At 33.0% G+C, this 17,229-nt stretch overlaps 1 protein-coding gene across 1 annotated transcript in view; it reads right to left on the bottom strand.

The window, feature by feature from the left end:
- Positions 1 to 17,229, bottom strand: part of LOC108732902 (serine/threonine-protein phosphatase 2A regulatory subunit B'' subunit beta) — a 77,957-nt gene that overhangs the window by 29,235 nt on the left and 31,493 nt on the right. The window contains exon 3 of the mRNA XM_025979904.1: positions 10,121 to 10,454. Within this exon, the coding sequence (XP_025835689.1) occupies positions 10,121 to 10,454 (334 nt within the window). The remainder of the gene's footprint in view (positions 1 to 10,120; positions 10,455 to 17,229) is intronic.

Raw genomic sequence — 17,229 nt, 5'->3', positions numbered from 1 at the left:
TTCAATGAATTTACCATTAAGCTCGAAAAAATCTCTCAAATTATTTTGTAAAAATACACAAGATGATCAGTTAATTATTAAAAATCACAGTGCTGTGGGGCACCCGGTCGGATGAACAAATACGAATATATTTTTTTTTGTGTCAAATAAATTCTTGTTGTTGCAAGGTTACTTGTAGGTACTTTGAAAACTTCATTAAATTCTTGTGAATAAAGATAGAAGAAACCATCTTCCTTTTCCGAACCAAATGAATTTTATTTTGTTTGAACTTCCATTTCTTCTTTCTAAGAATCTCTGGGGAAATATAAGTAAATTTCGGTATAAAAAATAGAAATTCATCTGTTCTATTCTATTTTGTGTATTCTCAACATTACCTTTTTTTATTTTTTGTATACGAGATACACCTCGTTGTTACTTTTACTTCATGAATGATGATCTTATTAGGTCAACTGAAATATTTTGTGTATCTTTGGAATATTAAGAAGATCCGTAAATAAGAAGTGATAAGCAAATGAATAGAAGAAGAAAATTAGAAAGTCGTCACTCTTTGTCACTTTATTCACTTTAATTCGTGACCGAGGAGACGTAAACGATTAGTATGTATTATTATTGTTCGGCTTTTTAGCACTTGTTCGTGCGTAATTTCTCATCCGAAAAAAACTAAATTAGGTCCATAGTTAAGGAGAAAAAGAGTCCATCGACCGTAACTATATTAATGTTATTAATAGTGATGAAAAACACTTTCAGAATGTTACATTCCGATAGCAAAAACAAAAGACGCACGAACTATTTTTCATTGTTGCACGGAATAGACTGTTTGGGTGCTTACAAAGGTATTACATGAAACTAATTCAATCGTAAAGTTTAATGTGAAAATAGTAAACGTTATTAGAAATCATGAGGTATTAGAAAGAGTAAGAGAATAGAGGACATTATGAAAGTCAATAAGAAACAGGTGAGATTCGTTTACAAAAAGTTTGAAACGAAACTCTAAGACATACGATATGTCACATTTACTTTGAACTATTAAAAGATGTCATTAAGAGTCTTTTCGCTAGTCATTAACAGTTTATAAAACCAATAAATTACTTACAATTGATTTTGAAACAGGATTTTACTAGTTCAGAACCTCGTCGATAGTTGGGGTTACTAACTACTACGATTTCATTATGTAAGTTATTAATTTAGTTACTATTTATTAGTTATGAAGTTGCTACCTATATAATCTAACCTAACCTGAAAACTAACCTCAAAAATCGACGTGGTTAAAACCTGAGCTCTTTTGAGTTCAACTTAACGACTTTGAAAGCCTCTAAAATTCTTCTTAAAATACAGCAATTAGCTACTTTATACAAATGCAATAGGCAAAGTAGCTGCCATATTGTAAACTTAATTTGAAATTATACAGCAGAGGTGCTGACAGCCCAACAGGTATGAAATCGAAAGGTTAAGAGAAAGGTGACCTTTGTTTCCAGGTTTCATTTTTTTATATTTTGACAATCTATGATTTGACAATCGACAAATAAACATTTGAACTAGGGAATTCATAAAATAACGACATTTTTCTTATAACACATTTGAAAGTTGGTTAGTGTTAAAAAAAAGCATTTTTTAACATTAATAACAATAGCAAACTCTATGCAGGTGTAATCTTTTCATTGTAAATTGCAAACTATCTGTTTATAAGTTCATTGGGCTAAGATTGTTTTTTTCATGGTTTATCCGTTTTTTTTTTCGATAACTTTTTTTTTAATGATTTAATTGATGCGAACGTTGCTTAGAATCACTTTTTCGATACTTGTAAGGGGTCCGACTTTTCAAATTGATAAATTTAATTCAATAAAGAGTTATTGAGAAAAAGTGATTTCTTTCGTGTCCACTTTTAAGATTATTAATCCTATTAAATTTTTATCCCGGTCGAATAAATAGGTAAGCAACAATTAATTTGTTAATAAACTTTTATTAATTTCGTAATGCTATCAAATGCTAATTATTGAATTGCTATAATTTGTGCTCACGGAGAATATGAAGTGTACTTCTATCATATTCAATCCTAAAAAATATACTTTCTCACTATTTAACGTTGATTTTGCTTACTTGTTTGTAAACTCGATTTTTAGGTAAGATTCTTGTAATAGTCTCTATAGTCAAAAATAACGTCAAATAATAAAAAAATTTAACTTTAACGATTGAATATGATAGAACTACACTTCCTGCATATTCTTCGTGAACATAGATCATGGCGGATCAATAATTAACATTTGGTAGCATTATGAAACTTGTAAACATTTTTTATTAACAAATTAATATTAGCTACAGGTTTATTTGATTAGAATAATACTTTGGCAGTATTAGTAAGTATGAAAAAGGCTTTTATTCCTAAAACTGCAATGCATTTATTGCCGAATTTCCATCTTAAAAGTGAATACGAATGAAATCGTTTTTTCTCGATAAAAGTTCATTTATTGCAGAGAATTTATTACTTTGATAAATCGGGTCCACTTACCCTTATAGAAAAAGTGATTCTTAACAACATTCTTATTAAACTTTTTCCGCAAAAATCAATAGAAAAACAGTTATAGAAGAAAAACGAAAAAACAAAATAACGACCTTATATCCTTTACTTAAACAAAATTGCTCACACTTGTGGACATGCGCTCAAGTTTATTATTAATGTACGTACTTTTTCAATAATGTACAGCTCGGACGAAGGAAGCTGGCGAGCGGTAGCGCAGGTACTTGCCCATTTTTAACCTATTTGGGTAAGTCACTTGGAACCGATACACAAATAGGCTTTCAGTAGGCGTAAAGTATAGTATTAATACAGATACGACAGTAGCGTACTAGAAAATAATGCAGAAACATAACTTACCAAAAAGAAAAAATAAACCTATTGCTTTTGTTTTATAGTTAGTTTTCACATTCATTCTCATCATGGGCATCTCTATCACTGTCACCAACATCAACAATTAGTTCTTCTGTTTGTCTGTCTATTACTTGCTCACTGATCCCTATTTTTACCTTTTTCGAATTTCTGTCAGTGTGGAACTTCCCAATAGGCTACGTATTAGGCCCAGAAGCAGCGAAAGTTTAGGGACGTCAGGAACAGAAAAAGCTCAGACTGCGAGAAACTCGAATCAATGTTATTACCATTACAGTAAAAGTTTCTCATTCAGTTTCCTTATTCGCGTTTTCATTATTCGCGGGTGAAAAAGATGGAACACAGTTCCTGTATTCGCGGCTAAAAATTTCATTATTCGCGAATACAATCGGTAAACAGAAAAGAATCTATTCTAAACATTGTGATTTAACGCTGCGAGATAAATATGTGATTTTTTGTGTGGTAACGAACAAAAGTTCACACTAACTCCGTACGTTTTTGGTTTTCAGTAGTATGGTCATTAAAAGCTTTTACAAGTGGTTGAAGTTGATACTTCTTGTAGGACACGTATTTTCAATGGAAATTAAAAAAATTAAAAATGGCCTTCGACAGGCTTTTGAACAAAGCTTTATCTATCTTACTACACAATTTCAAACCTCTGTTCCAAACATTAAACTCATGATATCTAGAACCGATAAGCATGTTTTTACTCTACGGCGCGTGTACTACTGAATCCCCTTAATGTATCGGCATCTTTTGAGTACGTACTGTTGGTACGTGCCGAGGCGACTTTTATAAGAGATGTAACAGAGTGGACTAATTCAAAATTCAAAACAAGAAAAAATCACAAAATTTTTTTAAACCCTTGTCTAAAGCTGATTATAACGATTAATTTTGATTGCTAATTTCTCAATAAATTGATTTTATTCTGATACAAATTGGTTTTATTTTGGAACCTAGAACGTATCCCCTAATGATTCCATACTATTTATCATTTCATATCCACGATTTCTGTATTCGCGACTTATTTATTCCTTTAGTGTACTCAATCTTTCTATATCTTCGAGGAACCAATCTTTGTGCAACTTTTATCTGATCTTTCTGCATTTTGCGTTTTGCACACAGAGAAAGCAACTTTTTCTTGACTATCATCTATCGATAGTAATCGGCATATCGATATATTCCATAATTATCAATAGTTATCAATATATCTATAGTAATAATATTACAATGAATACGTATAAATGTATCGATTTATTGATAACTATAGATAATTATCGAATATATCGATATATCGATAACTATTTGTTGTCGAGTTATAAAATTTCAAAATTAAAAAAAGAAAAATTCCTGTTATTCAAGTGGGAAATAGATAATTGCAAAATGCCACCTGTAAATATTAATATTAAGGTTCATATTTTATAAGGATCTATGTCTAGGAATACTCTAACTGAAAACAGTTATCGTCCAACGCTAACTTCCGATAGATTTTGCAACTAAAAGCATTTGTATGCGGTATCCAGACATTAGTAACCAACTAATCTATAAAAGTGAATTTTATGGATTAAATTGTAAATAATAGATATATTTCTATTATGTTGTTGGCATATTTTTAGGACAATTTTGTCCTTTAGATTGTATCTTGCCGATCAAAGTTGTTAATTACATTGCCTGATTGATCAAAGTACTCGATAGTCATCATTGATTATACGAATAACGTTTGTTGTGTATCTTGCATTTCAATTGTTACCAACTCAGCGTCTCGACCGACGTAGGAAACCAATTTATCATCCGCCAATTTTTACGGTCGTCCTTTTTTGTTTTGGTCGCGCCAGCTTGATCGGCCCACACGAAATAAAAAATTGGTCGTACGTCGACAAGGAATGGGGTTATCTAACCATCTGTGTGTGCGGCATTTTTGTGGTCGTCAAGGACAAAGGAAAGACATACCCATTACGAATATAACGTCAATTCTTACACAAATTATAGGCATACATATATATTTATTTTTTGTACACATAGTACGGGACTACGGCGATCACTCGATTTTTTGACAACGTAAAATGTTGGAATTGATTACGTTCAGATAAGCAGGTGACACAATTTCAACTGCTGCAAAGAAGAGAATATTTTATCAGCCTACACTTGATAGAGCTCTGAACTTGAACTGAAAGTTTGAAATATCTGTTTAATTGGCCACGCAGACTAGCGCTTAAGTTTGAATAGATAATCAGACGGAAAAGTTTGTAGCGATCGCAGGTCTTCGAACTTTCAATGGATAATGAATGAATCAATACATACTGATTATAACGAACGATTATTTGTTAAGTAGAAGTATACAAACAAATAAACTATCATCAATTTTCTAATTCAATCTTATGGTCCTTCAAAGAAACGACGGAATTCATTCTGGAACGGAATACTATTCCATTGCAGGGCGTGAGTAATGTAATTTTAAGGACTAAATGGATTAATGATCTGTCTTTGCTCAACCCAGTTATTACGCGCATCGCCGATTGGTTTGTTTTGTTTAAAAATTCAAGGGCATTCAAAAACCATTGCTGCTACAACGTAAGCAAAATGGTTATTTTTGCAGAGCTATCGATCTAATCAAAGAGAAATACATTTACTAAGACTTTCTAGATTCACTTTTCATTTTTTAAAAACGTTTTCTCCTTTGTAACAGTTTATAAATAGGAATTGAAAATAATTGCACGTTTTTACGCTTCTTAATCCTCCTACGCAGGTTACGTATTATTTTAGAAAATCGATGGTTTACCACAATAATGCCATAAGTATTGATAGGTTCATACATATGTATATCCGAGATAAAAATGTTCAGTCTCTCAGAGTCTCTGAAAGCGAGACTCGAGTCTCCGTCCCTCATTGAGTCTCTCTGGTGTCGCTGAGAGAGACTGTCGAGAGCCTGTCAAAAAAACTGTTTAGCGTCTCTGAACGAGACACATTAGTCGCTCATAGAGAGATCCTCATTTCGTATCCAGTCTGAACGAGAGACTCGAATCTCTCAATAAGTGGTGTCTCTCGATAGACGTGGTTAAAATTTTTTAAGTTCAACATATTTCAGAGATCCCAGTGTTTCTGCGAGAGACTCGAGTCTCTCAAATTTTCAGTTTTATTCATTCAGTGTCTCTGAGAGAGACTCGAATCTCTCAATTAACAATTTTATCGTTCGAGTCTCTTGAGAGATCCATAAAAACACCTGGGCAATAACTGAGAGACTGTGAGAGACACTCTCAGAGACGCTGAAAGACTCTGAGAGAGATTGAAAATTTTTGTCTAGGGTACATGTAGTGTTAAGGTGTATGNAAGTTAATGGTTTCATTCAAAGTTTCTCACTCTATTTTTCAATGAATCTTTATTAATCCAGTATTGAAACAATCGATTCTAATGAGCAGTTTCGTTCTATTTTAACACTGTAAAAGTTAACGACCATTTCAAATACAAATTCAACTTTTTACAGACGCGACGCCAAACGCACTGTATGTATTCCATTTTGCAATGAATAACAATTTCGAAATAATTATTATGAAAGACTGGAGAGAGACTGAAGATTTTTGTCTAGGGTACATGTAGTGTTAAGGTGTATGATGACTAAGATAATGTGCATGTAATAGTAATGTAGATGCCTGCGGTATGTAGGCATCTACATAGGTACAAAAGCCCGTGATGGTAAATAGTATACCTACATACATATCTAGTAGGTGAGCGTGACGATCAAGAAATTTTCATAAAAAGCTAGCAGGCGCCTTGATGCGTGTTAATGGGCACTTTGGATGCGGAAGTTTTACAATCAATCTGCAACATAGTTAAACGCTTAACGAAGATAAATTGAACCGATGCGATGGTGGATAAAAGCAGGTATGTACGTACACCTTTTTAATCAAGTAGATTAACGAAATGAACTTGCTTGTTTCGTCCATTTATGTACAATACGCGCCTTGCTGATAGCAACTGCATTCCGACTTTATTGTCTTCTACTGCTTTCATGTTTATAACTCGTCAGTATTGATTTTTGATTAGTCTATTTACCTCGTTTCATAAAAACAACGGAAAATTCTATGAGAAATTTACCGCAATGCACCTCTGCTTTTACTCGTGTATGCTGTCGAACATTAAAATTTTTAACACCGTCAGCAAACGACAAACATTACAACGAACATAACATACGTTGTAGGATATAGAAGAAAAGTTGCTAGCTTTTATCCTTTAAATTTATTGTAATTTTCGGATAAGCATAACAAACAGAAGATAATGCATCATGTCCCTTGTTTGTGTCATAAATCTAAAACTCAATCAAAGTAGAATAGAAGTCATATGCAGGCATGTACATTGTGAATGCATTATATTTCCGGTAAGTAATTAACAAAATGAGGTCGGAAAATTTACATATTGAATAAAAATGCATCATCTTGATTAAAATTCTTCTTGACTTCGACTTCCAAACGAAAAAGCTTAAAAGCTTTCGCTGTAGATCACATGGAGTTAATATATGGGCTACCTACGCTTACTTGATACCGAATAAGTAATTAATTGGCAAAGGAAGTGCCGACAAAGCAATACATTAAGAATGCGTTCGACAGTAAAAGCGCAAAGGGGTTTATGAAGCAAGGGGACCCGATTTAACAAAAACGTAACCGGAAAATTCTAACGAGCTTAAAAGCTCTATTTTGTAATGTCTAATTATGCACAAAAAGCTACAGTCAACAAATACATATATAAAAATAAAGATGTGTACGTTAAAAGTTACATATACAAGAAAATGTCTAAATTTTCATTTGAATNATTCATAACGTGCGGCATCTGCCGCCTCCTGAAGGTCGCCACTCGGGGTGGACCACCCCCCTCCCCAACCTTATTTACGTTTCTTTTTCTGGTGATTAAAACTCTATATTAAAGTGAATCCTGCAGGTGTGTTTTAGTCATCGTAATTTTCCCTACGAATCGGACACTTTCTTCAGCAGAGATATTTTAGATTCTTTAAAATCCTTGTAATTTTATCGAATTTGAATATTTTTTTCATAGTATATAATGCTGGAGTTCTTTTATTATCTGAAATATTAGGCTTCATATTGAAGTTTAACACGTAGCCAACTTTTGGTATTCGATGTTTCCGTGGACGAACTTTATTAAAATGGTAGGTAGGTATCATGTTTCGGTAATAATAGCAGGAGAACGTGATATGTTGCCCATGAACTGGTGATGCAAGCTTCAATTTTTATACTGGTAGTAATTTAATATCAATGATTAATAAAAATGGAAACGTTATTATTTCGTAATCATACTACAGACATTCCATGCACGAACTATAAAAATTTAACAAATGTCTTTGACCGATTTATTACAAATTACAAGATGCGGTATCCTTATCGTAAACAAATTCTTACAATCGGCTCCAAAAGATGAATTAAAGCAACAATCAAACTAAAAATATTGTATATCTCTGACCCTATGGCAAAATATTCACACATCTAACACATCAAAAAACATTTAACTTCCTTTACAAACCTACAAGCCTTAAGTCCAAAGCTCTTAGTTAAAGTGCATTAGTCTTTGATGCCCCATTTACATACATTTTAAGATACGAGGACTTTGAATTACAATTACTTTGAAAGCAAATGGGTTCAAATCCCTAAGTACCTACTTTGAAGGTGTTTCAAGCACATTAACAGAACTTCAAGCCCGTTGAGTTTCGAATTATACAAAGCACTTTCATAAAAGTAGTTCGTTTACTAAGCCTAAAGAGTTTGAATTGGACTCAAGCTCTGCCCAACTCTGATATGTAGCAAATTAAGAAATTAAGCTTGTCATTCCAATGGCCTGACAGTAACAACGTGGAACCAAACAAATGCTAACGAATTCGATTCATTTCAATACAAATAGTAACGAATAAAGTTAATGGTTTCATTCAAAGTTTCTCACTCTATTTTTCAATGAATCTTTATTAATCCAGTATTGAAACAATCGATTCTAATGAGCAGTTTCGTTCTATTTTAACACTGTAAAAGTTAACGACCATTTCAAATACAAATTCAACTTTTTACAGACGCGATGCCAAACGCACTGTATGTATTCCATTTTGCAATGAATAACAATTTCGAAATAATTATTATTTTATAGTTGGTACAACGACCTGCAATTTCTTTCTCCTATATTTCAGCGTCACGTATGATGATGTGTCGAAATGTATTTTTGTAAACCTTCGTTTCGTTTTCTAATGTTGTATTATGTCATTCGTATCACGAACAAGGGCATCGATTGCATTTTACGAAATTAATTTAACCATGTATATGTATATGCAAAGATACCTAATTAAAAACCGGAAGCGTGAAAGGCTTTCAAGCTAACGGAACCGGTGCAGCTTGGCAAACGTAATAATAATAGTAATTATAATAAATGGCGTGTTCGCATAGATATACGTGCGTACATGCATGCAAAGAAAAACTGATGTATAGGTGCTACACAGCTGTAAAACTGCCAAAATATTATGGATTTATGTTTTTATCTTAATTATTAAAATGTATTGATATAATAATAAAATCGTCTTTGTCGACTGCTGAGAAGTCAACCAAATGAGCTGTCAGGATCTTTAATCCAGCGCGTCGCAGTATCCTTTATATTTATATTTATATTACATAACTTTAACTGGGCCGCACAAGGAGTTCTGTGTGCTATTTTGAACCAGCACCGTTCCCCTTAACACCCATATTTGATGTTTGCTTTTAACCCAGCTAATTGAAGTATTTTTGTTTCTCGTAAGGAGATGATGACAAGCGAAGATCTTATTTTTTTGTCAGAACACCTGTATTATCATTATCGCATTTTATCTTAAAAAGTATCGATGACAATGTACATCCTTGTCTAAAACTCCTTTACGAATACTGTTATATGCCCTCTTTCTTTTTCTCTTTAAGTATAGTGGATTTCGGGTATAACGACGATAAAGGGACCACTGTAATTTCGTCGTTATATCCGGAAGTCGTTACAGGCAAATGTAGATATAAAGACATGTATGAATACTTTTCACCATTTTTCAGTTTTAAAATGATTTCCGCCTTTTTTTTTAACAGTAAATGTGCTAGGAGTCTTACTTATTGAAAAGTTTACTAAACACAGTTGACATGTTTAGGTTTCCTTTAGAGAAAAAACAGATTTAATAAAATTATGATGGATCCTTTCACATTACTATCTAATAATTAAAAATGGTTCAAACATTTTTACCTGTACAACAGGTACGGTGGCGCTATTATTCATGGTGGTAGTGACGGAGGTCGAAACCGACGTGGAAACAGGAGTGTAATTATTTGTTCGAAGGGGCACCTTTCGTACCCCAACGTAATTATCGTGATCGGAATGCGCCGTGGCATTCTTTTCAAACTTCTGCAGCGCGTATTGTATGCTGGAGGCCATATTTTTGTTACGGGCCGCTAGTCGAGCTTTATCTTCGACCACGAAGTTCTTCACCAGTTTCTCCAGCCTATTGTTGTCCATCGTCGGCGACTGGGCTAACAGCTCGATGGACGACTTCGCCACCGGCTGCGGCTTCAACATTGAACTGAAAAGAAAAAATTATCCGTAATATTTCGCCACTATGAAGAACATTTATCAATGATTACGAGACGATCTTATGTTTTATTAATTAATACGTAATACTGTTTTTAATTTTTAAATAAAACACAAGAATGTTTCAACAAATTTGATAATAAAAAAACAACTTGAAAAAACTATTAGTAAACTATATTACTAGAACACATCAACAATATAAAACAGCAAAAGGTTTCCACGGGATTAGAGGAACAGTTTCAGAGTATTCAGAGATTAAGAATGCTCTCCAAGCAGGAAATATATATTGTAACCCCCTTCAGATAACATATACGCACACACGCACGCACGCACGAAGACAACACACACACACACACATAGAAAACATACACACACACACACACACGTAGAAAACATACACACACACACACAAATACATCTACGATAGTTTTAATATTTTTAATTTGTTTACTTTTAGCATTTTGAAACATTACAAGATTTTTTGCAGTCTGGAGAATTTCAGACTACATGGACAAAATACTAATGAATGAATTATTTTTAAACTAGTTAGAAAATGTAACCCGCTTTCTATTTCTAATGCGAAACAAAGTGTTTCTGTTGGTACAGTTTGAGTTTCATTATCTATTGTTTTGAGGTTTTAAATTGCGACAATTACAGTAATAACAACAATGAATAGTAGATACCGTAGCCTATAATTTAGGACATAATTACTATGCAAGCCATGAATATTACGTCCTTTTTACCGTTCATNATGAAGGTCTAGTCAGAGACATATTAGAGGCAGAAACAGGAGTTAGGAGGGGTAGAGGTAGACCTAGATTAGATTACTCTTCGCAAATAGTTAAGGATGTGGGCTGTTCTAGTTTTAGGGAAATGCGATGTTTAGCTCAGGATAGGAAACAGTGGAGGTACGTGTCCAACCAGTCTTAGGACTGACAACCTTATGATGATGATGAATCTATCTCTGCCCCTCTTAACTCCTGTTTCTATTGTTTATTGACTTCCATATCGCCTTCTGTTCTCGTACTCTTTCTAATACTTCGTCATTTCCAATCATACATGAATCCTCAGATTTCAGTTTCTGACGCCGTCATAAACACGTGAAATGATTCCTTAATGGAAAGCTACAAATTAGATGGATTTAGAAATTTCCGCAGTGTAAACCATTTGTTTAAAATTGAGTTTTTCGAGGCATAATAAAAATATTGTGAACAAAGAAGGATGGTATTGTAATATAGTTTGCTTGTTGGAGATTTTACTAACAACATCAATAAATTATTAGAAAAATAATCAAATACCCTTGCTTCCTATTTCATTATATAATACAGATTTTGCGAAATCGGAATTATGTAGGATACGTCTGTCGGTAGCATTCGACTAGTCGCACAAAGTTTTTCTTTCCTAATAAAATTTTAAAGAAAAGTACAATATTTTATATTTTTAAAATTGACAAACGTTTATATTGAGTGATGCTCAAACCTCTAATTAAAACTTATCGGCATCTATTACTTCTTTAACTACCCTAATGTAATTAATGAAAAGCAATAGAAGTTTCACTAAATTTGTTTGAGAACCTCCACAAATTTGTTTCAACTTACATGGTCGTTAACGAGAGGAATTACAATATTGTCAAATCCTAAAACTATAAACTAATCTTATACACATACTACTACAATTTGAAAATGAAAGGAGAATTGTATGCCGATATAGTATTTGATTATTAACTAGATTTGAATTATTGTGTACCTATTTTCTAAAGTTTCTAAAAGGAATAACTGTTCAGAATTTTGGATTATAACGATCTCATGCTCAGCTGTGTGCAATTCTTGAAAAAAAAAAATTTGAACGCACCAATACGATTAATATAACAATGATGACTGCAATGCCTTGTTATTTGCTTAACAAACCATCTTAAAAGTTTAATTTGTATGATAATACTTTATGTAGTTGTAAATTAATAAGGTGTTTTGAAAAAAAAAAATTTGAAATCACCAATACGATTAATATAACAATGATGACTGCAATGCCTTGTTATTTGCTTAACAAACCATCTGTGAAGATGTATTTCATAATCTACATAAAGGAGCGGCCAACCTCAGATTTTGATGAAATAATGGGTATCACTCATATTTACTTTTTTTCGTATTCATCGACTGAAATATTTAAATAAATGCTTATTAATTGTTTATGCCTCTCCCTTTAATACAAAAATGGAAACAAGAAGTGTTAACAAATGTTTCAATGAAATACCTAACAGTGTGTCCATTACGATTTGTTATACGAATATTTGAGCAGAAGGGTTTAAATTTCATACAAAGTTTCCCTAATTTACATACAATAATTTATACAAAGAAACATCTCCATGCAGTAACCACTGTTGCTTCTGTGTTGTGTTACTCCTTTATTTATTTGATTTATAAGAAATTACAAATGACAGTGACAAATGAAGATTCCGTCTTCATCTTCACTCTCTATCGATTATTTCGAGTACCTAGCCTTTGGTGTTATTTAAAACAATGGCCAATGCACTTTGGCCTTTTCATATAGGGAAAACTGACGAAGCAATTATGCCAAGTAAGTACCAACGTTAACGACGACGCTTCCTACGTACATCTACAATATACTATATAAAATAATAATACGTAGTAATTTATCTTTGTGCCTTCAACAAAATTGTCCAGATCTGTATCTCTTAATTAGAACGGCGCACTAATTACATACATTAGACTATCTCTTACAGGAACTTATTTTAATTCTGTGTAATAACAGGGCAATTTGTTAGAGTAGGCTCTTAATTGTGGTTTAAAAGTAATTTGTATTTTTTAATTGGGACTAGATTACTCAACAAAAAGAAAACGAAAAAGCACATTCAATATCCATAAGGATACTGTGATTTTAAAGAGTTTTTTTAATCTCCAAAAAATAATGAATCAGTTTCAACAGACAAAGAAGATTTCCGAAGAAGATTGAAGATCGATGACAAAACAATAATCGAAAATAGAAAAATAATTTCGTGAAGAAAAGCAAACCCGCAGAGATCTAGTGGAAGTAAATTTTGGTTAGGTCGAAATTAAAAATATTCTCCTTTGCTTTTTTCGACGATCCAAATTAAGAACAGGATACGTCTACCTATCATACGTCTCAACGTTGCGTTGTGACGAAACAAGTTTGCAGTCTCGTTGGATTCTTTGACACCACACCATTTTCGAGAATATATTCTCATTTGGTACCAACCTAAACGTACGTTCAAATAAATCCCGGATTATCCTTTTCGCGAAGAATTTGCGCAAGAAGATCCTGGCAGGTCAGAAACGAAGTACGAAGTCATAAATTTTGGTTGTGTCGCGCTTTAAGGATAATTTGGCGAAAATTAAATTAAGCTTAAGAAAAATTTGTCGACTACGAATTTGAACTCATTACTGGCATACTGATTTAGTGAAGGAGACAAGGTCCTGTTAACTGGTACATTTGAAATAAACTAAAAAGAAAAAACTGAGCCAGAGAAGAATAAATTTTCATTTGAAAATAGATTGTATGCACAGTTAAAGATTAACAAATAGAAGAAACAGAAATAGACGACGTTCTTCCCTGAGGAATACAAATTAGTATTGTACTTTCAGTACTTGGTAGCAGCAAATACCAACTAGATGGCGATAACTGCCTATAACAAGTATATTAAACAATCTTCATTGCTAGATGCGTACATACCTAACATAAAAACTCATAAATACAGTAAGTGCAACAGGTGTTTCATATCATTTTTTTCCTAGGTATCGTAATAACTAATGCCGTTGAATGCAACAAAACATATTCTTCTATTCTATTGTTTACCGCACAATGCGATGTAAATAACAAAACGGAGCCGTATCTGACATTATTAGTCGTCAGATGTAGATGTAGACGTACAAATGTATAAGTGGGTGTGAAATAATATTATTAGAATGCAAAGGAAATATTTCTGCTGATGACAACACGTCGATGAAACGATAAAACCAGAAGCTATCTCTATTGTATCGTCGCCGATTGCTTTCAGCACGACTGAGTATTCTAATCCGACATTTCCTTGACTTTGTGTGCTGTATGAGGCACAACGGCAAAATTGTTTGTTTCTGATGCTAAGATACAAAAACAGAAAGCACCAGTACTTCCTTCTTCTACTATAAAACGGTTACTAAAATTATTCATAAAATTCTAGTGGCAATTACTGAAAAAAACATTTATTGGTCATCGATGTTTTAGGCTTTTCTGGATCATAACTTGGTCAACATTAGAAGAAATTGTCAAAAATGTTCAATAACCGACATTTCCTCAATGAACGGTACGATTTTTATCCAAAATCTCAGTCAACAGTCAACTCTACAAGTAAAAAACTACAGCTAATTGTGAATTGTGGGTTCATGAATGTTCTTTTCGATTTAATGTTTAATTCTGATAGCTCACAATACTACCATCAATAGTATCAAGAATATGTACTTTATGCGATACTATTTCAAGACATCTTCTTATGATAGATAAGATTATGGCATTTTGTTGTAATTTTTTCGCCTCGATGGATTTAAAAATAAATTGAAAAATTGGGCCAATCAAACTACGAAACACGCTGTTGTTTATTCTTTTGGATAGCGTCCAAGATTTAATATTTATACCCGCAAACGACCATGCATGAAACTTCAGGAAGTTTATCCATAGGTTCAGTTTATAGTAGATGAGATTTTCCATTTATCTGCTTTAAATTTTATTCAATTTTTGAACGTGAAAACGCAGGAATATTCATCATTTCAAAGAAAATATGAATATAATTATTAACTGTGGTTAGTTTTTTATCTAAAGGGAACAGTTTAAAACAAAAAAACCAAACGAAAGCACACCGAAGATCAGCTGAAACTTCTATGAACATTTGGCAAAATTCTGGGTAAACACTTAAAAAGTGATTCACCTCTGCCTATTTATATATACTTATAACATTTTGGCTGCAAAACTTTATGCAATATTTTGTATCGTTGAAAACTATCTTCTTATTTCGGAAAAATAATCTCTCAGTTAATGAACAAAAATTAAAAACTGACCTGCGCTTTTGTCCAAAGCTGCAACGATTTGAAACAACCACCATTTCGGTGAGATCCCTTTCGGGTTTCGGTTCCCAATAAAAAACCTCAGTCGACAGGATAATCTACACCGGATGAAATATCTATTGATCGCTTGTAACACGATCTTCAAGTATCAAGTTCCGTTACGGTATCGATATGTTTGCACGTTTAATTTCGAAATCGTTCGTTTTTTTTTTTTCGCGTCTTCGTCAGGAGATCGCGTCGATAAATAGCGTTAAAAAGATTCGCTATAATCCGTGAGATCCAAATGGACGTCCACCACGCCCTGTTGAATCATTGGGATTGGAGCTTGTTGAATGGGATCATCCAAAAGCCGGCTGCATTTCGTCACGAAATAGTGTATTTATAGATGAATTATGAAAGCAAATTTTCGAATGTATACGCTTAAGATGCGTAGTCGCATATTTAACGCCAGGGATTCCAATATTTGCGGAAGGACGAACAGGGACATTCATTAAAAATCCACTGGGATTCACTGCAAACTGAATGTCGTATTTGCACATGCATATACAAACTGCAGGAAATTGCTGCACTATTTGTAGGTACACACTTCGACGAATTACTTCTGGTATTTGATCAACAATACCTACCTTCTATTGAAATTTATGAAGTCATTAAACCATAAATAAAATCAGTTCATTTATAAATTCACCAATAAAATCTTTTATTTTTTGAAAATACTTAATATTATTAAACAAAATCAATATTCAGAGATTCGATCAATTGATCCAAATGCAAAGGACTTTTCATTTTCTAGAAACTAAAAGTTCATTCATATGTTTGTATAAAGAATAACTGTAATACTGATAGTGAGATTGAAATTTAAAACTAAAACTGACCTTTCTAGGCCGGACTTTTTCAATTTGAGACCAAAGCAAATCCTTGTAAAACCACACACACAAACATCAGGTAGGTACATTTACAATTCTAATGTGTTCTTTAGTTTAGAATTGACAAAACTCTTTCTTTTATCTGCAAACAGGACACTAAACAAATTGGTATCTATTAGCAGTTACATAACCAATGGGAATAATTTAAGTTACACACAGGTATACAAGTAAATGGTAGATATAAATCAATCAGTAAAAGATAAAACGCCTACAGGTGATTAATTTCCTGGATTTAAACATAGCAGATTTATTTCTAAAACGAAGATAAATTAGGAATTTCCGTGTAATGTTGTGGAAGGTAATTTTTTTGCCGTTTGGCAAACAATCCATTTAAAAGTTTTTGGAGCAGTGGGTGTTAAAAAAACCTTGTAAAGTAAATTGTGAAGAACTAATCGTAAGAAGAAAAGAGCAATAGAAGTATAAACAAATGCTGCAGTTAGTTGTAAATGCCAGAAGATGGCAATATACTGTCAACAACTTGCTTTTATGATGTGCTACGTTCGAAATCTGGCAGTAGTGTAACTAAATAAAAGGTAAATAATGTCCAGAATTTTGAAATAGAGTATGGTTTAAAATGAATATTATAGTTCGTTTACTTTCTGTAGCGATGTGACCTTCAGTTTGACCGGCGCAAAGTAGAAAAGAACAGCACTAGGTCAGAAAAGGAAGGAGACGACTCTCGGCCAAACTCTTAACCGGTGAGGAGCGTATACTCCGTACAGTACTGCACGGAAAAATTGACCATTTTATCCACTACAATTTCATTGCT

Source organism: Agrilus planipennis, unplaced genomic scaffold, assembly GCF_000699045.2.
Source record: "Agrilus planipennis isolate EAB-ADULT unplaced genomic scaffold, Apla_2.0 scaffold22, whole genome shotgun sequence".
Classification (NCBI taxonomy): domain Eukaryota; kingdom Metazoa; phylum Arthropoda; class Insecta; order Coleoptera; family Buprestidae; genus Agrilus; species Agrilus planipennis.
Note: the sequence above shows the minus strand (reverse complement) of the source record. Positions and strands in the feature narration are given on the sequence as shown.